The sequence below is a fragment of the Nelusetta ayraudi genome, unplaced genomic scaffold (assembly GCF_046127955.1).
Source record: "Nelusetta ayraudi isolate G7.1 ecotype Tasmania unplaced genomic scaffold, CSIRO-AGI_Nayr_v1 ptg000075l, whole genome shotgun sequence".
Classification (NCBI taxonomy): domain Eukaryota; kingdom Metazoa; phylum Chordata; class Actinopteri; order Tetraodontiformes; family Monacanthidae; genus Nelusetta; species Nelusetta ayraudi.
This window is the reverse complement of record NW_027466125.1, coordinates 2,646,107-2,666,317: the sequence shown is the minus strand read 5'-3', so window position 1 is coordinate 2,666,317 and position 20,211 is coordinate 2,646,107. Positions and strand designations below refer to the sequence as shown.

Genomic DNA, 20,211 nt, shown 5'->3' with positions numbered 1-20,211 from the left:
TCTTGTTCCTGCACTTCACTCCGCACCCCACCCTCCTCTGTCGGCCCCCCCAGCCGGTGTATATTTCAGCGTCCGGCTCACTCAGCCCTTGTTGAGTCTAGAGTTAAGGGCTGGTGGGTGGTGGTGGTGGTGGTGGTGGGTGGGGGAAATTTGTCAGGGAGCTCCTGACACAATGTTATCACAATCATTCTCACAAATTATCACGTGCCCGGGCCGGCGCTAGCATAATGTTGTGCTTTGCCGCTAATTCCGACTCTGGCTCCCCATCTTGATAGCGTAACATAATATAAGTCCAATTCATTATTTCGTTTTCTCCGGTTTCCAGCGGGGGCACGGAGCGAGAAATCCCACGGGGCCGCCGAACGTCAACATTAATAATGCTTAGGAATGACGAGGCATGAATCAACCCGATGAGCTCCCTGCGCGGCGGCGGAGGAGGAGGAGGAGGAGGAGGGTGCGGAGGGTGAGGAGGGGGAGGCAGATTCCTTCGCCGCTCGATACGCTTCTCAGGCAGGCGGCAGGCGTGTAGGAGCAGCCGCACGTCGTGACGCCGCTTGGGCTTTTGTTTTTTGTTTTTTGTTTTTGTGCTCCCTTTCTTTATTTCTTGTTAATCTTTGTTGGCGCGCTGCTCGTGCCCCTCCCCCGCCCCCAAGGAAAAAAACATTAGATCAGCAGCCTCCCCAACACCATCTCGTCATTGTGAGGGTGTCGTCTCAAGCAGTCACCCAGGGAGATGGTCAACCAGTTGGGGGGAGTGAGTGAGTGAGTGAGCGAGCGAGTGAGTGAGTGAGTGATTAGAAGGGAGGGATGGAGGGAGGAAGGACGACCAGTGCGGGAAGAGAAACAAAAGCTAGCAAAAAAGAAAAGAAGGTCGGAGGAGGCGCATCCAAAATTTAAAGCTGCCGTTCTGCTTGAGAACATGACCGCACACACACACACACACACACACACACACACACACACACACACACATGCGCACACACACGTGCACTGGCCCGCGGCGAGCGCTACCTTGAGCTTAACGGCTCGGTGTTAAGGTCAGAGTCACACTCTGTCTCCCCAGGTCATTATCATGAGCCTCAAAATAGACGAGCCAATCGCGTCGCGGCGTCTGAAGTGAATGTGACATTGGATAAACAACAACCCACCCACCCACCACCCATCCCCTCCACCCTTCCACCCTCCACCCTCCACCCACCACCCTCAACCAAACCGACCTCCGGAGCTCCGCAACCTAGTCTGAGCAGAGAGTGGGGGGCGGGGCTATGGAAAGAAAGAAAGAAAGAAAGAAAGAAAGGAAGGAAGGAAAACGAGTGCCACCACCTGATACATGAACAGACGCAGACGTAATGCGGGAGGTGTCGAGCTCTTCGTGTCACGCTTGGCCTCAGAGGGCGCCGGCGAGTCGCTGGAGGAACTCTCTTCTGAGCAATGCGTCTCCAGAGATCACACACACACACACACACACACACACACACGCACACACACACACACACATGCACACACACACACACACATGCACACACACACACACACACACACACAGAACCTCCGTGGGCCGCCGCTAATGTTGTTCCATCCATTTGACTTGGCCGGGCCGTGTTAATGAGGCGCCGGGCCCTGATTGAGGCGGAGGACAGCTAATCACTGGAACAGCTAATCAGTGCTTGTCGTAAATATTGATTAGTCCTGTGTGTTATGGACGTGCTCATTAACCACTGTGTCATCCTCTCTCTCTCTCTCTCTCTCTCCCGTCTTCTCTTTTCTTTGTCCTGAACTCCCCCATCTTCCCCCTTCCTCCTCTTCCTCCCTCTCCCTCCCTCCCTCCCTTCCTCCTCTCCCTTCCTCCTCTCCCTCTCCCTCTTCCTCTTCTCCACTCGCAGCCACCTCCAACGGCACCGTGGAGGGCCTGGAGAACCGTGAAGGAGGCGTGTGCAAGAGCCGAGCCATGAAAGTCATCATGAAAGTCGGCCAAGGTAAATGCGCGCTCACCTCATGTGTTCGCCGACAAAAAAAGCGCCGCCTCGACAGCGGCGCCTCAACTTGGCTGTGACATTTTCATTTATCGCTCGGTGTGTCACGCACGCCTCTGTCCGCGAGAGCCTCTGACAGGACTCGGCTCTCCGCCGCGCCGCAGACGGGAATTGACTTTTGAGAAGTCTAATGTCGCCGACGGATGATTCACTTCCCTTTTTGTTGACTTGCGGCAATGTCACATCTCGACAACGGTGCCGTTCTGGGCCGATCGCTTCCTCTAAGATCCGCTGTCTAAATTAATATTTAGAGCGGGATGTCGAGGGTGTTTTTGCCCAGTGTTCGCTCCCGGCGTGCTGTTTATTAAAATCGACATTTCGTGGAGCCCGATAAAAACACAATTAATTATACAGAAATGTGGAATTTTTAAAAGAACCGTTCTAACCCTGAAACGAGGGAGATGTGTCGCAATGCAAATAGGACTGAGTGAAGTTTTTGTAGGGATGTTTTTTCGGATGGGAGCTCAGTGATGAATGAACTTGGTCAATTGTTAGAGACAGAAAAGAATTTAATCACCGCACAACGAGACAAAAAGGAACCAGATGTTCTTAAAAACAAGATGTTTTTGTTTTATTTCATATTAATGAGGGGACAACATGTAAAGTTAATTGCTGACAAATAATAACTATCCAACCATTTTTTTTTTTAAATATATAGAAGACTATTTATGTGTGTGCATATATTGTCAAATAAACACAGAGGGCGGAGATGTATTGACTTATAAAACATTAATAAGCGGCATATAGGAGTGTCCTGGCAGCTGCATTAAAAGCCTATTCAAATGTTTTATACCATTGATTGTCCTTTCAGTGCTCTTTGTAAAGCCTGAAGACGACGCCCTCCCCAATGAATAAATACCAACGCTGACCCCAAACTAATTAAATATCAATTAGAGCCACGTGTTGAGGAAAGATCTAAATCTTCTCTGACTCACCAGCGCTTATTTAATTCTGCAGGCCAGGTGATACAGGCCATAATACTCCCCGGCCGACGCGCATTTTTCCATATATTATGGCTGTGCGTCGGCGGCAGTGTTCCAAATCAATGAGGAAGTCTGCTTTATGAGCTGCGGCGCTGGATTTACGGGCCTTTCGCCTCGGCGTGATGAAGAGCCCTGATTTGGGATTTAGTCCGATATAAGTCACGGAGGAGCATTCCTATCTGGTTACAGTGCGCGCGCGGCCATCCAATAAACCATCATGTCATGCGCGATGATATCACGCTGTAAACTTGCGAAATAAGTCCCGGGGGGGGCGGCGGCGGCGGCGGCGGCGGCGGCGGCGGGGACCACCCGCCCGGCCCCCGACAGTAGTTTTTGCACGTGCGTAAACAATTTGCGCAAATTGTGAAACGACTCGGTAATAACAGAGTGTAAATAAGAAGAATCGCCACTTCTAAATTGTTTAAATGCCTCTGATGTTTCCCGGCTGTTTCCCTCCCCCACCCCCACCGCCTGGCCCCGATTGTTAGACAGACAACATAAAAATGGCAGAATGAGAATGGGTTTCGGAATTGGTACTTTTTTTTGCAAAGTGCATGCTTGCGGCTGTGCCGTGTAAAAAACGCTGCAAGTAAACAAGCGGCCTTGTGTTTGGATATCCCGGGACGAGACATTTGGTTCTCATCACGTGACGAGGCTCGACCCCCAAACGTGCGGACGCTCCACATCCTGAATCTGACAGAGTACAGTACACAGATGTGTTGCTCTGTAAACAGCCCCCGACCCCCCCACCCCCCCAACAAAAAAAAAAAAAAAAAAGCTCCCTCCCACCCCCTCAGCAGACGCTCGGAGAGGGAACATCTGCCCTCCGCGCTGATCCCGCTTCCAGCTGCTGGAGGTAAACGGGAGTCTCGCCGAGGAATGAAGGTGGAGTTTGCTGGGGAGAGGAGGAGGAGGAGAAGCTAACGCGCTAACAGCTAGGCCTGAGAGCGACAAGCACAAACACACACACACACACACACACACACACAGGAGTGGCTTTATCCTCCCCCATCTAGGTCGACGTGAACATCCGGCTGGTGGCGACGAGACGTCGACTCCCCGAGCTCACGTTAGCCAAACTTGAAAGGAAATGAAAGTTCTTAGAAAAAAAAAAAAAAAAAACGAGAGAAAAAGAAAAAAAAGTTGCTCCCCAGCTCGAGCCGTCGCGTCTCCCAGGCTCCCGGCTGTTTCCTCGACGCTGCCAGAGCCCCTGCACTCATTTCCCAACAGCGTCTGAAGCGAGCTGTCACTCACCATCAGCTCGCCCTAAAAACCCTGTTAGCAAGAGACGCTGTCGGCCCCGCCGCCGCTGACTGACTCACATCTATTTCTGTGTGGAGGGATTTTTTTTTGATGCGTGCCGCGTTCCCGTCCAAACCAGTAGCTAAAGGAGGAAAAGGCCACGCGAAATTAGAGCGTCCGAAAAAAAAAAAAAAAAAAAAAAAAAAAATCAAAAACGGGGATGACGACCGATGAAATATTGATGAAATTGCAGCAGGTGCTGGTGCTGCATGAACATTCGTGCAGAAGAGTCAGAATGAGAAGATCTGACCCGCACCACTTGAGAGGAGAACATCAGATTTGGGTCACTTTGGTGGTGTGAACGCAGCGCCGATCGACAGTGCGCACGAGTCAGTTGCTGTTTTTTTTTTTGGCCGTTTTTCTAAACCCGCGCTTCAGCGCATAATTATTACAGCAAAATTGACGTCAACACCATCTCAGTCATCGAGAGCCTCTTGTGTTCGCTGATGAAAGACAAATGAAACGGAGACACGCCATCGCCCGCGTTTTTCCTTTCGCAATCGTCACTTCTGTTATTTATCAAGGAGACAAAATCAAAACCTTGGCCGCAGTTTTGGTGTCGCCACGCCGAGAAACACGCTCAGCCCCCCCCCCCCCCCCCCACCCCCCTCCCGAGGGCTGCTCCGGGTTCAGGCAGACGAAACTCTTAGTCACCGCCCGATCATTTTCCATTTTCTATGGCGGTTTTGCCGGCTTATGAAGATAAGCAAATTAATTGAAAAAGTCCCAAACGATGACTCATTAATGAAAGCCACGTTATGAAACGAAGAAAAGCTGAGAGTCGGCCTTTTAGCAGCCGCCCTCACCCCGACGAGAACGCAGAGCGGCTTTTTTCTTTTTTCTTTTTTTTTTTTTTTCAAATTTTTTTTTTCTTTTTCTCACCAAACACACACACGCACACACATGCAGGGCTTGGCCGAGTCCCCACATGCTATTGTGCTTAAGCCACGTTTCCTCTGCCTCCCGTCCCGCTGCCAAGCCTCTCAGATCCTCCCATATGTCCACCAGCGCTCTCTTGAACTCTGGAGCTGCTCTGGATCATATTCCCCTAGATTTTTCAGGGGTGGGGGTGGGGGGGGAACCAATGGCCCTGGGTCCCCCCCCCCCCCCCCCCCTTCCATGGAGACGAGGCGCAGGACGTTAGCGCAACCACCTGAGTGGAATCACCCTCCATCATCTCGGGGATAAAATAAAACACGACGCTGCGCCGGCTGTCATGTCCGTATCTAACGCGGGCCTTAAACGCCTCGCGCTCTCCTCTTTTATTTTGCCTCTGCGAAGCGGCGAGATGAAAAGGACGGAGGGATGGAGGGACGGAGGGAGGGAGGGAAGGATGATTGAAGGGGAAATACGGCGAGCCCATATCTTATACAGCCGTCACCGCTCTGCCATGCCGCCTCTTACACCGCATCATGTCGCCGCGCTCATTAAAAATATGTTGACTCACAGCCTCGCACGCATCTCGTGCAGCCCACCCCCCCCCCCCACCCCCACCGCCACCCCTCCCTCTCCTCTCTCTCTCTCCCTCCCTCCCTCGTTCTCCTTCTGGCGGCTTGGCAGTTTCTGACTTAGCTGCTGTCTGCGTAGCTAAGGGAAATGTCAGCAGCACGCGCAGGGAAAATAGGAAGGGGGGGGGGGAGAGAGAGAGAGAGAGAGAGAGAGAGACAGAGAGAGAGAGAGAGAGAGAAAAAAAAATGGGTCAGAACATTAGAACAGCTCGGTGCACATGCTCGGCGACGCGCGGCCGGGCCGAGCCGTGAATCAGATCGCCGTGTCCTCTCTTATCCTCTGCCGTGTAGCATGTTCGCCCACTTCTCACTCCTCGTCCTCGCTCATTAATTATTGACGCCGTGCAGCAGCTAGCAGCTAGCGGCCAGTTTCGCCACCGCTGCGACCCCCCACCCCTCGCCCTCCCATGGTGGTTGGTGGAGGAGGGGGGTTGTCCGGACATGGAGACGATGGAGGAGAGACAGCCCGGCGGCGGCGGCGGCAGCGGTCGTGTCCGACACAGAGGAGGAAAGATAGCTGGATGTGAATTTTGATGTTCCTGTTGTGTTGTTCTTCCTCCTCATCCCCGGCGGTTGACTTCATTTTTTTGTTCTTTTTCTTTTTTTTTTTTTGCAACACCCCCCAACTGAATCATCTCCCTGCCAGAGTCTCACCAGACAGCAGACTGCGAGATTGCCAGAGCCTTTTCTTGACACTCACACACACACACGCACACACACGCACACACACGCACACACACGCACACACACACACTTGCCACGGGAGACGGAGATGTAAATTGCCCTGCTCTGTGTTTCTCACACAGGCGGCCCTGCAGCAGGCCTTCAGGCTGATGCAGATAAGGCCCAGGAGGTGGAGGAGTGGGTGGGTGGGGGTGGGAGATGCAGCTGATAGCTCGCTGTGTGTGGAATCCACCGGCCTCGCCACTTAAAAAAACCCAAAAACAACAAGAAGCAAACAAAAAAAAAAAAACCCTCTGTGTCATCGGCCCTCCACTGCCCCTCCACCTCATAAAAAGAGCCGCCGCCGACCCGCCAGCGCTTACCACCGCACCGCCTTCAAAGTGCGTGTCGTACGAAAACAACAGCAGACCGATAAACTGTCTGTTTCCTTCGCGTTCCCGTCCCGTCCCGTTTTTTTTTCCCAGCCCTCCCTCCTCCTCCTCCTCCTCCCCCCATCCTCGTCTCACTCACTCCTCCTCGTCCTCCTCTCCTTCCCACAAGTGTGTCTCTTTCAGCCAGAGTTAGAGCCCCAGCAATAAATAAGGCATATTATGGCCTTTTAAGGTGATGAATAATGTAAAACAATAAAAAGTTAATATATAACTACTTTACCCTCATTCTGCCAGGCCTAAGTGTATTGTAAGAATGTTGAAGGTGTGTGTGTGTGTGTGTGTGTGTGTGTGTGTGTGTGTGTGTGTGTGTGTGTGTGTGTGTGTATGTGCACGTGCGTGTGCCTCGCGCTCCCATGAAAGTGTCAGTGGCGGAGAGGCCCGGCTGAGTGTTTGCGGAGGGAGCGGTTAATGTAGATGTGAGCTCAGTTTTTACGACGCGACAGGGATACCGGCCGTGTTTCCGCCGACGCTCCCCAACTCGTCCTTCCTTCCTCCTCCTCCTCCTCCTCCTCCTCCTCCTCTGCGTGCTTTCATCCGCCAGACACCCGCAACACATGCAAAGATAACCTTCCCTCTGCGAGGGAGACGTATCAAAAGATAATAAAATATAATCCTCAGCAAGTCGTTGTAATTCCGGGCATGCGGTCTCGCCAGTGACTGACTGACTGTCTGACTGTTATGTGTTTTTTTTTCCCCCCTTCTCCCCCTGCAGTCCCCAATGCGAACCCCGTGGTGCCGGAGGCCCCAGAGGACAACGCCATACCAGAGGCCCAGAGCCCCAGTCCGCCTGACCAGGGTGGGCTCGGACCCGTTATTCCAGGAAACACCGGTGAGCGAAAAATAGACGGAGCAAAATTGCGCCCGCTCGGAATGTAGCTGGAAAGTCTCGTCGCTAGTTTCCTGGAGAGCAAATATTTTAGCAAAATAAAGGTTTTCCAAACGTGAGAAAGAGAGGGAAAAATATTCACAGGCCCCAAGGGCTCCTCTGATAATTAATCCTAATTAGCCTGAGAGCAGAAAATAAAAATCTTAGCTCAGACTCTTTATTTAATGGATTTTTCATGCCACAGGCATTCCTTTGATTTTTCTTTTCTTTCCTTCTCTTTTTTCTGGAAGCAGGACGTTCTCAAATAAGCGTGAAACCCACCATGTACACAATAAAGAATTACACAAACCAAAATGCAGCTTACAATAAACAATAAAAAAAAATCCCCACACTGGGCAAATGAACGCTGCCGCTGACTCACCGTACACACACACACACTACACACTCACACAGCAGATAATCCCCCCTTCCCGAGGAGATTTAACAGGAGTCCTTTTTCACTATTTGTCTTGAGAGACAATTGAAGGAGTCACCGGAGCCTCTCCAAACACTTGAGGCGCTCGGCACTTCCTGTTTTCACCGGCCGCCACCTTTGGCAGCCGCTCGCCGGGGGAACCGCTTCCCAACTTTCTGACTTACGCCACAACTTTTTTGTCCGCCCCTGCAAACTTCCTCCCGCCGAGCGGCAGCCTCCGCTCGGCCTGTCTCCACGCGATAAGCCGTCCTCGTTTTTAATAATTGCTTATTTGACATTAGTTGCTCTATAAAAAGATTCTCTAATGTCACATTTCCTCCCCATATGCAGCACTTGTGCCTGCGCGCCATTGTTCGATGGGCGATTATGTCAAGTGCGGAAGTGGAGGGCGGACCGAAGGACGTGTCGAGGGCATGCCGTTGAGGAGTAGTTTGGAGTTTGAAACCAAACCGTCGAAATGAATGGGGTTCGGTTGTTTGCTGAAACGCTTGTTTGTCACTCTGTTTGAGGGGATAGCTCAGGGGATACGACAATGGACTCTTGAGTCCCAAGGTTGGTGGTTCAAGTCTTACAATGACCAGTGATCCGGTTTGAAGTTCAGTGGCCCAAAAAAAAGAAAGACACATGTGCCAGTAGACGTATTTCAGACTCAGCAGATAGCTCAGGGAGCAAGAGAACCAACTTTGAATCCTGAGGTCAGGGGTTCAAGTCTTACAGTGGTCATAATTGTATTTTGGAGTCCAATGTCAGGGAAAAAAAAAAGGTAAATTCAAGATGTATGCTGAGTGTCAGTGGATGGCTCAGGTCTTCAGAGAACTGACTTTGCATCTCAAGGTTGGTGAATCCAGTCTCACGATGGGCAGTGAACCATTTTGAAGTTCAATGGCCCAAAAAATGAAGGTAAATGTGCCAGTGGACGTATCCCAAGAGTCAGCGTATAGCTCAGGGTGTAAGAGTGCTGACTTTTAATTCTTGTGGTTGGAGGTTCAAGTCCAACAACGGGCGGAGATCCACTTTAAAATCCAATGGCTCAAAAAAAAAAAGAAAAGAAAGATCAATGATCTGGCGGAGTTTTCATGTAGCTCAGCATGTCAAAAATATGTATCTGAATACTTGAGAGGATGGTTAAATTCTTATGACAAGCGGAGTTGCCCCTCTTGAATACAAAACGCCAGTCCGCCTGTTGTGGGTCTTGAACAACCAATCTTGGGATCTGAAGCTCTTTCTCCCACGTGATGAGATATTTGGCCACTCTCAAAACCCTTCTGTTGATGCACTGGTCCTTCAGAAGTGTTGGGTTCGAGGATCTTTTTCGAGTAGAGTTGACAGGTTCATGCTCATGCTAAACTATGATAGGAAGGTCATTTCGGCGGGTTGCAGGCTGATTTAAGTACTTTTTAGATTTCGTTTTTTTTTTTTTGTTCGACGGTATTCTGACATGTTGAGATTTTGCATTGCACCACTGGTTCTCATGCTAAACAATTATTGGACGGTCACCGCCAAGAAAGAACGACACATTATGGAATGTTGTTTTTTTTTTTATTTCTGGATATGTTCAGACTTTGCACTCTGTTTCAAGCTAAGCTATCATAGAACAGCAAGCCCTGTGATTTTTGTCCATTTTCATCCTATCACTCCGTCCCATGCTAAACTATGACAGGACTGATATAGGAGTTTCGGGCTGAATCAAGTTTTTTTTTGCCCTAAAAAAAACCCTGACATACCATAATAGTATGTCGGTTTTTTTTTGACTTGTTGAGATGTTGCATTGTACCAGTCTGTCTCATACTAATCTTTGATAAGACGGTTCATTTCAGACTTATTTAAGTATTTCTTTTAATACCTTGTCCCAGAAAAATGTATATACTGGTGTTGGCGTCAGAGACCGAAATTTCCATCCTCTTCACAACACATCCCCTCGGCTTTCTTGGGGTTTTTTTTGCCAATAAAAGGCCCAGAATCAGTCGGACTGACAGTGCAGGTATCCCTGCCCTCCGCTCGCTGTCCCCGCCCCCTTCTCACCATAAAGGTTAGCCGCAGAGAGGTCAGCAGAAAGCAGGACACACAGTCATCAGAGGGGACGGCTAAGAGGCTTTGTCTTCCTGTTGCGGGGGGAGGGGGGGGTCATGGCCAGTGAAGCAGTGAAGAGGTGGCGGTGGTGGGAGGGAGAGAGGGAAGGGGTGAGGGACAGAGGAAGGGTGAGGGGGTGGGGGGTGGGGTGAATACGGCCTTTTGGCAGCAGCTGCATGCATACATGGAAAACAGATTTGGTTGCTCTCAGATTTCAGTTGCTGGAGCAGCCAGCAATTCTCTCTCTCTCTCTCTCTCTCTCTCTCTCTCTCTTTCTCTCTCTCTCTCTCTCTCCCTCATCCAGCAACAGCCATCAACCCCCCCACCGCCCCCCCGACTACCTTCCCTCTTCCCCATTTGGAACTCCTCAGACAAAAGGATAAAATAAAATCAGATGTGCCCTTTTTTCTTTCTTTCTTTCTTTCTTTCTCTCTCTTTTTTTTTTTGAAGTCCTCCCCCACATCTCACTTGGCCTTTGCCACACAAAGACATGTCGTCCGAGTTTTCCCAATCAGAGCCGGGAATCTTTGTTATGCCGAGCGATGACTGCAGATTTCATTAGGGGGCCTATTTTTGGTTTGCTCTAATTGGATTATATTACATCAATGGGGCCGTTAGTAATGTGGGAGCGAGCAAACAAGCGGGGGGGGGGGGGGGGGGGGGTTGATCACAGTTGAGTTCAGAATTTTTTTTCTTTTTTTCAAACTGTAAGATCTGCACATGACATGTCTGGCCCACAGCAAAGTAGTATTATCCCTCTAATTGCTGCATGGAGGTTCTCTGAGGGACTCTATGGAAGCACTTTGTTTCCATAGAGTCTCAGGTGTGCAGAATATTGTTTATGTTTTTCGTGTTTGTCCTGTTTAACTTGGGGACCACTTGATGGTTTTCACGTGCATAGGAAAAATCCCATTGAAGGACCAACGGGTAACATTTAAATGAATCTGCTGGCATTAAATACAGTGATGCCGATAAAGTTGTTTATTCCTTTTCCAACGTGTCCGTGATCACTGTTGATGAGGTGCAGTCATGACCTGATCTGCCCAGGCGCAATGAATTCATGCCATACATTGACTTTGTCAGCCAAAACCATTCGATTCCAACATTAGGGGTGTTTAAATTACATGTGCGCTTCTCCTCAGGTGAAATTTAGTTTTTTTCATTTTTCATTGGCCTCTAATACCCATGCAATGTAATATTTACATATAGAGTGGCTTCACTCTGAGCTCACATCTCAGCAGGGATCAGAGGGATGTGACGTCAGAAAACAGGGATTAACATCTGCCGCGCTGCCCCAGCGTTCAAAAAGCCGTTCGAAATCGTCCAAGGACGGATGGGAGCAAACATTTCTCCCCCCACCCACCTTCTAAGTCCCCCTCTAATCCGACTCTCCCTTCCTCCAGACACCATCAATCAGGACCAGTCGAGCTCCTCGGGCAGCTCGGAGGGCATCCTGGGCTCCAAGGTGGCCCTGTTCTCCGTCATCGGCGCCGGCTGCATCGTCTTCCTGCTGCTCATCCTGCTGCTCGTCATCCTGCTCATCAAGATGCGCAAGCGCTCCCGCAAGAACGCCCACTCGCAGCCCCGCCCCTCGGCGCTCTCGCTCAGCACGCTGTCCAACCCCAAGCTGCCCGGCGGCACGGCGGGCACCGAGCCCAGCGACATCATCATCCCGCTGCGGACAGAGAACAACTACTGCCCTCACTACGAGAAGGTGAGCGGCGACTACGGCCACCCGGTCTACATCGTGCAGGAGATGCCGCCGCAGAGCCCCGCCAACATCTACTACAAAGTCTGACCCGCTCCGCTCGGCCCGGAGAGAGAGAGAGGGAGAGAGCGAGAGCGAGAGCGAGAAGGAGCAACTTGATGTCACCTTCTTGAAGAGGAGTAGGAGGGGGGCGGCGGTGGTGGTGGGGAAGGACGCTTTCCTTGTTTTTTTTTTGCATTTTTCACGGGGACTCGACGCTTCCTTTTTTCCCGAGCCCGCGTCAACGTTTTTTTTTTTTTTCTTTTCTTTTTCTTTTTTTCTTCCCGCCTGCTGCACAAATCTGGAGAGACGCTTACGCGACGAGAGATGAGACGAGAGAGTTTTTGATTCTGTTTGTTTCCTCCTCGGCCCCTCCGCCTCCCACCCTCCCCCCGACAGAAGGGGGAGTCGGGTCGGAGTCGACGGACCTCTCGGCTCCAGCATCTCCCCCCCCCCCCCCACCGCCCCCCACCTCCCCCCCTCCAGCAGGCAGGATATGACTTATCTCAGTTCCCTCTAGTCCAGCCTGCGCTGCACCCAATTAAACACACGGTGGTGGTGGCAGCAGCAGCAGGCAGGCATGCAGGCAGGCTGAGGCCGCCTCCCAGCCTGCGGTCTGTGTGTGTGTGCGCGTGCGTGTGCGTGCGTGCGCGCCTCCGATACTTGTGTGCGTGTGCGTCAGTCAGGGCTCCTCCGCCGGGCCGTGAAGCTCTCTCAGATAGCTCAGGTATCAGACACACATGTGCGTGAAGTGACGTGCTCCTCTTCCCTTCGCACCTCTGACGTTTGCCTTACTTACTGTGTCTGACGGAGGGACCCCCCCACACCCCCACCCTCCGACCGACCGACCGACCGACCCCTCACCCTGGACCCAGTTCACAAAGCAGTTGCATTTTGTTTTCTTTGTTAGACTTTGTTGTTTTCTTCTCTTCCTAAAAATGCACAATGTATAGAGTTCTTATAGACTACAATCGCTCCCATGGTCTCACCCCCACCGCCATCCCACCGCCACCGCCACCAACCCACCAGCCCGCTCATTGTTTTTCTTTCTTCCTGGACTCCTGGACTGGTTGATGTGAAGGTGTGTGCGCGTGTCTGTGTGCGTTTCTCACGATCCTCCCTTCTCCACAGCCTGATAAGAGCTTCACCAATGCTCTGGTATTTATGACCTACTTGTGCGTCTTTGAGGGTGTTTCCTCCTCTCTGTGTGTGTGTGTGTGTGTGTGTGTGTGCGCACAGTGCTTTGGGGCACGTCCAGACCTGCCTTGTATCCGGGCAGATGCACTGGCTGTGGGGCAGAAACACAGAGGGAGCCGCCGTTAGCGTCGGCTTCAAAGAGGCAGGACTGAAAGTGGCGCGGGCGGACGAGCCAAACAGACACTTTGGTCGCCGCGCTTGGCGCAAAGCGAAGGTTCCGACGCGTCCGATGAGCTTTTGGAGATCCGAGACAGCAGGCAGGTTAATGTTTGCTCCAGTTTTTTTTTTTTTCCCTTCTTCTTCTATTTCTTTTTCTTCTTCTTCTTCTTCGCCCGCATCAAACAGAGGGAGGTGGGCGTCGGCCGGCCGGCGGTTAGCCATTGGCTGGCCTACATAGGTAGGGGGCGCCCTACATTTGAGAAGTTGGGAGCCTGTGCAAGCGGCGGCATGGGCAGAATGTTTGGGGATACAGTGTTGTCATATGCCAACTGGCTGCCATCTGTAGATGAGTCAGTGTGCGGAGCGGCACCGCCGCCGCCGCCGCCAGCCAGCGTGTGACTAATCTAGGTGCCATCATCCATCTCCGAGCCCACACTCAGCAGCCGGGACGGAGAGGGAGAGAGAGTGAGGGAGAGGGAGTGGGGGAGAGGGAGAGAGGGTGACAGATACAGAGAGAAAATGTTCCTGCGACTTGGCTTTAACCTGAGAGGAAGACGGGGTGTTGGGTGGAGGGGTGGAGGGGAGCAGGGCGCGGGTTTTAGAGGCGAGGTGCGCATTAAATTTTTTCCACCCTCTCTCTCTCTCTCTCACACGCTTCTTCCTCCTCCTCTTCTTCCTCTTCTTTCCCTTTTTTTTCTCGCTTTTTCCGCCGTGCATAAAAAATGCTGTGCAGAAGAATATATTCCACACAGTCAAGGTGTCGAGGGCGGCTGCGGCTCGGCTATCGCACAGCCCCAGGGAGGGGGGAGTGGGGTTGGGGGGTGGGGGTGACACAGGCAGGGGTCACTGCAGCAGGATGTGCATGCCTGTGTGTGTGTGTGCGCGCACGCACACACTCACTCCTCCTTTCTTATGTGTGGGAGTCCTGATTTGTGCTTTGCCACCTTTTTTTTTTTTTTTTTTTTTTACCTTCCCCGTGCGTGTGTGTGTGTGTGTGTGTGCGTGCACGCGAGAATGTGTTGCGCGAGCGACTCGGCGGCGCTGCAGCCGAGCGCCTCCCGACTTGTCTGGGACTCGGCGCTGCTAAAGCACGGAGCCCTGCAGTCCGACCGGTTAATGATGTGTGAGGGGAAGAAGCGGAGCAGATAAGGACGGTTGTTCCTCCCGCGTGGGGGTGGGGGGGGCGCACGCACACACACACACACACACACACACACGCACACACACACACACACACACGCACACACTCACACATGCACGCGCTGAGACTGACGGGTCCAGGTTTTTTTTTTTATTATCTCCAGCCAGACTGCCAGGTAATGTTTATTCCCGGGCAGAGTCACCTATCATCCCGCCGCCACTTCCTGCTGCCATCCTCGGATGCAGACTGCTGAGTTAAAAGGCTCCCCGGGCCAAGACTCCAGTGGCTTCTTTTTTTTTTTTTTTTTTTGGCGTGTCGTTAACCTCGGGAGTTAACAACCTAAACAGCTGCTGGTGCTTTCATTTTTTTCTTTTTTCTTTTGGTGGCCCCTGTGTTTTAACTCAGCACGCCGCCCCCGGAGGCCCCTCTGTGAAACGCATCAAATCAAATATTTTTGTTTCGGATCGGTGCGCATCCATTCACGTACACCAGCCAAGGGAGTCATTATCAAATCACCACAAACCATCGCTCATTTTTATTCATCCTGGTGACCACTTAATGTTATTCTGACTTCTTTTTTTTTTTTCGTGGGGTGGGGTGGGGGGGTTGCGGGAAAAGGGGAGGGAGGGGGTAAAAATAAAGTGGGAGGGTAAAAAAAAAAATGTAAATATATGGATAGAGCCCATTTTAAGATGTAATGTCACCTGCAACACTGCTCATAAGAAAAGATTTAAGATTAGATTTTTGTAATGGAGGATGTTTGTAAATAGCTGTCTTTTTAAAGTGTGTTTTGTATGAATCCTTGCATTTTCTTTTCCTTTTTTTGGTCTCTGCAATGAGTTTTTCTTTTCTTTCCTTTTAGAGTTAAAATGAATCATTTGCAGCAGACACACACACACACACACACACACACACACACACACACACACACACAAGCGCGAGCTGTGGATTTTTACAGCGTCCAGTATTGTCAAAAGTTGAAAAAAAGAAAAGAAAAAAAAAGTATTTGTTATCACATGTGTTTTAAAAGAAAATATGGAGTCTAGAGTTTTCACATCGCCATTCGACAGGACCGGAGTCGCTCAGAAACTCTTCAGGACCGACACTTTTTTTTTCTTCTTTCTTCTTCTTCCCGTCGCCGGGCGGCTTTTTGAAATGGATAGGTCATTGAAAGCGACGAATGATAAGGTCCCTTTTTCTTCCCCCGTTGGAGAAAGCAGCACTTAACTCTGCACACGACGAACTGCGACGTTCCCACTGCCTTTGAGTTACCGACACCCTCGGCTCCCTCATGAAATGTAACAAAAAAACATTTTGCTCCAGCAAGATTATTCTTTCTTCCCCCCCCCCCCCCTTTTTGTTTTTTATCCCCCTTCAGCTTTTAATAAGCATACTGGGCCAGACAGAGAAAGATGTAGAGGAGGAGGAGGAGGAGGAGGAGGAGGAAGAGAAGAGGCTGTGTATGAGTGCGACCATGCTGCGCCTCGCCAATAAATCATCCGGTTTACACCACTCATTATCTCCCAGGCGGTCCTTTGTTTTAAACTTGCTCTCTCCCTCCTTTTCTAATTTAGCACAAGGATGTTGGTGGTTGGCAATATGAGCCGCACTCTTATTTGATATCTGCTATTGTTCAAAGCCACAGTATTATTTCTCTCAATGTGCATGTGTATGCAGAACCTGTCGAATTTGTTTCCCTTTTTTTTTTTCTTTGTCTGAAACATAACTGTCATGTTTTGTTATTTTTAATTTTTTTTTTCTTTTGTTTCTTTAGTTTTTTCTTCGCCATTCACCTTTTATTTGATTTGATTTGATTTTTTTTTTTTTGTTGATGTTCTCCTTCTGCGCGTTCTCGGCGTAACCTTTTTGGCACCAGCTACAATGGAAAAATAATGTTCCACCAGTTTGGAAAACTACCGCATATTGATAAATAAAATTTTTTTCCCATGGAACTTGGTCTGGCCCAGGTTGTTTCTTTCTTTCTCTCTCTTTTGTGTCCCGCTTTTTGTCTTCCTCTCCTTCGTCGCCGAAAATGTGCGCTAAAAGATTTCATTCCCCGCTGCACTCTGCTTGGTTGGGGGGCGCAAACCACCGCGGCTGCCGCCGCCCACGCTCGCAGCCGACCAACCAACCGACCGACCAACCAACCAACCGACCAACCGACCGACGGACCGAGCGACCTCGACTCCCCGTGCCTAAAAATCCCCTCACCTCAGGGGTCAGCGCGGCACAGATGGGTTTGTTCTGATACATTAGTCAGATTGAAATCACGGGCAGGCTTCATAAATTCATATTGCGGTGGAGCGCGGACACGCCTTTTTACATAGTAACCAACGCCCTCACGCAGCCCCCTGCTGACGACCTCTGAAATTACATTTCTTCATACATGATTAAACCTGATTGTCTGCTCTCTCTCTCTCTCTCTCTCGCTCTCTCTCTCTCTCTCTCTCTCTCTCTCTCTCTCTCGCTCTCTCGCTCAACGTGCGTCTACTGTTGCATCCGTCCCAGTCGAGCCGGGGACAAAACCGCGAGTCCTCGGCGGGAGCGGCGGCGATGCCATGAAATGTCATTAAGGCGATTGTGCGTTTCTTTTCTTTTCTCGTCTTCCCCCCCACCCCACCCCCCACCCCATTCCCTTTGACAAACACGTCATTGTTCGCCCGCTTTTGTGAGACTGAGGAGAGAGAGAGAAAAGTAAGGGCAATGTGAGACATTAATGTGCCTGTGGCTTCACCCCTCCCCTCCCCTCTCCCTCACCCCACCCCTTCCTCACCCCTCCCACCCTGTTCCTCTCCGAGCCCCGGGGCCACTACGTTCATCTGGTTTCCTGGCTCAGTCCCGAGACGCCCCCGTAGATCCACGTTACTGTGGGTTTATTAAAACCTTCCCCCCACCGAGCTACCGTGCGTGTGTGTGTGTGTGTGTGTGTGTGTGTGTGTGTGTGTGTGTGTGTGTGTGTGTGTGTGTGTGTGTGCGTGGCTGCATGTTCTTGTTATGTTTTGTTTTTGTTGTTTTTTTCCTCTCTGTGTGTTTGTGTATGCATTTGCCACAGGGCTTTCCGTCATTGTTCTCCGACATCACGATCATATACAAACATCAGTTGGATTGAAGAGACGCTTCCTGTTGCCCGGCGGTTTTTCCCCTCCTTCACCTCTTGGACCTCGCACATAAATAAAGCAAATATTAGCTTGCTTCATAATTGCGCTGCTGATTTAATTTGTTGATAAAAAAAAAGGAAAACAAATGGTAGCATGCGCCCGTGTTTGTCTGCGTGTGCGTGTTAATAATCATTAAATTCATCCAGGTAAGAACCTCAATAGAAGAAAATCCACAACAAACGGCCCCAAAAAATAACATGAGATAGATATTAAAAAAACAAAATATTAACTACGATTTCAAATAAGACTCTGAGAATACTTTCTCATCTGCATAACCATTACAAATTTTCACAGTGGGAAAGAATTCTGCCAAAGCAGACACAATGAAAGCCTTTGTTAGCCATGTGAACAAACATTAAAGCAGGAAAACAACAGGAACAAAAAAAAAAAAAAAAAAAAAAGCCTCTTGAAAAGATGTGGTTCCTGCAGTTGTGCTGTTGTTCCAAGTGCTTGGAAGACCCCGCAGTATAATTTGACTCCGACCCACAACATTACCTTCATGTTTTCAGCCAAAACATCCACCGTCCTGCAGGCTTTCTCGGCCCCCGGTATCACATTCATGTTAGCTCTGGCCGGTGTGGGAAGTCCAGGCTTAATGCAGGACGTGGATGTTGGCTTTGAGGCTACAGTGGAGGGAAAAAAAAACAAGACAAAAAAACCCAAAAAACAAAAAACAGTGTTATGACAAATTGAAGTGAACATGGGCGGACGAAAACCGTGCGCGGCGCGGAGACACGTCTCTCTTCTGTTGCTTTTGTTTAGCTTTGAGGACAAGACTTCCATTGTGCCGGCAGTGAGCGAGTCGTGTTCGTTCCCTCCGTGAAACTCCGGAGTGGTTACGCGCATTTGAAAAATCTCACCGCAGCCTGAATCGACACAGTGTTGAGTTGAAAATGGGTTTTGGGTGAACTATTGCTTTGAAATTAAAGTCTCCATTTAAGTGAAAAAAAAAAAAAAAAAAAAAAACCCCGACCGCACAACACAAACTGGTTTATGCAGCTGTAGCACATCCAAAGTACAAAAGATGGTTCATTTCTAAAAGCATCAATAATATCCCCCCCCCTCCCCCCCTCCCCCGCCCATCTTAATGAGCGCCATTAAAAGACTCGAGTAGCTTCCGACAATTATCGCCGCTCGTCTTTTAAACACTGTTGTCAACTCAAGTGTCAGCCTCCTGCTCATTTGCATATTTAAACGCTGGTACATTTTTAAACTGCACTCTCATGAGCTTTCGCTTGATATGAGTGCGTGTAAAGCCCCCCCCCCCGCCCCACGCCGCCGCCGCTACCACTCTTTCTTTTCTTTTTTCTTCCCGCTCGGAGAGTAACATGGTGGCTCACATGTCTTTATAGATGAAACAAGTCACCTGGGAGAGCAACAGCTGCCGGCGGTTGGAGCCGGCTTGGGAGCAATTTAACTTACACTCATTTTTACCCATGACCGTGAATGCTAATTCTGATGAGAACTTCCAGGGAAGCCTTTCCTTCTTTTTCCACACCCGTTCAATTCTTTTTTCCTTTTTTTTTTTTGTCTCCAAGAGTCCATAATGTGGGAAATTAAATCACCGCAAAGGATCACAGACACTTTTGTGGAGAGAGGCGAGTGAGAGCCGAGTAGCGCGGCGAGGCCCTGCATTTTCATTCCTCAAACACTGGTGAACTTTCATCTTAGGGAAAAAAAAAAGAAGAAAAAAAAAGGGGGAAACCGCGCATCATGAATTCAAAGCGTGGCCGTGATTATAATTACTTTCAGACTGATGAAAACTAAATGAAAAAAGGCACCTTTTGAGGTGAGCGAGGAGGAGGGGAAAAAAAAGAATCCTTTTACTTTGTGCTAAGCACTTTATCTTTGCTTTAGCTGCTGGTGGTTAGCCTGACAGGTTTCGCGCTAGCGTAGTTAGCCTCTCATTTCGTTTGCCCTCACATCGCTTTGCCTGCGAGGGGCGGGGCGGCGGAAAAAGGGGCCACGGGGGCCGGCGAAGGAACCGTCGACGGAAAATAAAGTTGCCAGCGGGAGATGAAAAGAAATGGCTAACCAGAAGAGGGAAAGAATTCCGCAGCACCGCTGTCGCTCCTTTCGGCGACGGGGGATAAGTTTCCCCCCTTTGTGCCGTTTCACACAATCTGCTCCCACCGAAATTCTGCTGACACCTCCAAGCTGCGGCAAACAAGTTTGAGTCTAACTGCAAGCCCTCCCGGCTGTTGCGGTGGCCCCCCCAGAGGGCGGCTTTTGTCCACGCAGCCCTCCGGTGGGTTTTTTTTTTTTTCGCGCGGCATCCCATAATGTTTTTTTGGCGAATGGATGACGCGGGAGACGCTGTAACTCGCACCAGAATCAATACGACATGCTATGAGACATGTCTCCTCTCATGTAATGTACCTTTACATAATTGATGAGTTAATGCATCGCTCACCAACCATAAATAATGCAGACCCACTAATGCCTCCGCTCGGATGCCGCTCATCAAATATCAAGCAGATTTTTTAGGGTGGGGGGG

The 20,211-nt window shown here is 50.2% G+C and overlaps 1 protein-coding gene across 1 annotated transcript in view; it reads left to right on the top strand.

Moving 5' to 3' along the window:
- The window catches only part of efnb1 (ephrin-B1), a 65,646-nt gene extending 51,410 nt beyond the window's left edge, over positions 1–14,236 (top strand). The window contains exons 3-5 of the mRNA XM_076043454.1: positions 1,884–1,976; positions 7,654–7,770; positions 11,716–14,236. Of these exons, the coding sequence (XP_075899569.1) occupies positions 1,884–1,976; positions 7,654–7,770; positions 11,716–12,110 (605 nt within the window). The 3' untranslated portion in view covers positions 12,111–14,236. The remainder of the gene's footprint in view (positions 1–1,883; positions 1,977–7,653; positions 7,771–11,715) is intronic.
- The last annotated feature ends 5,975 nt before the right edge of the window (positions 14,237–20,211 follow it).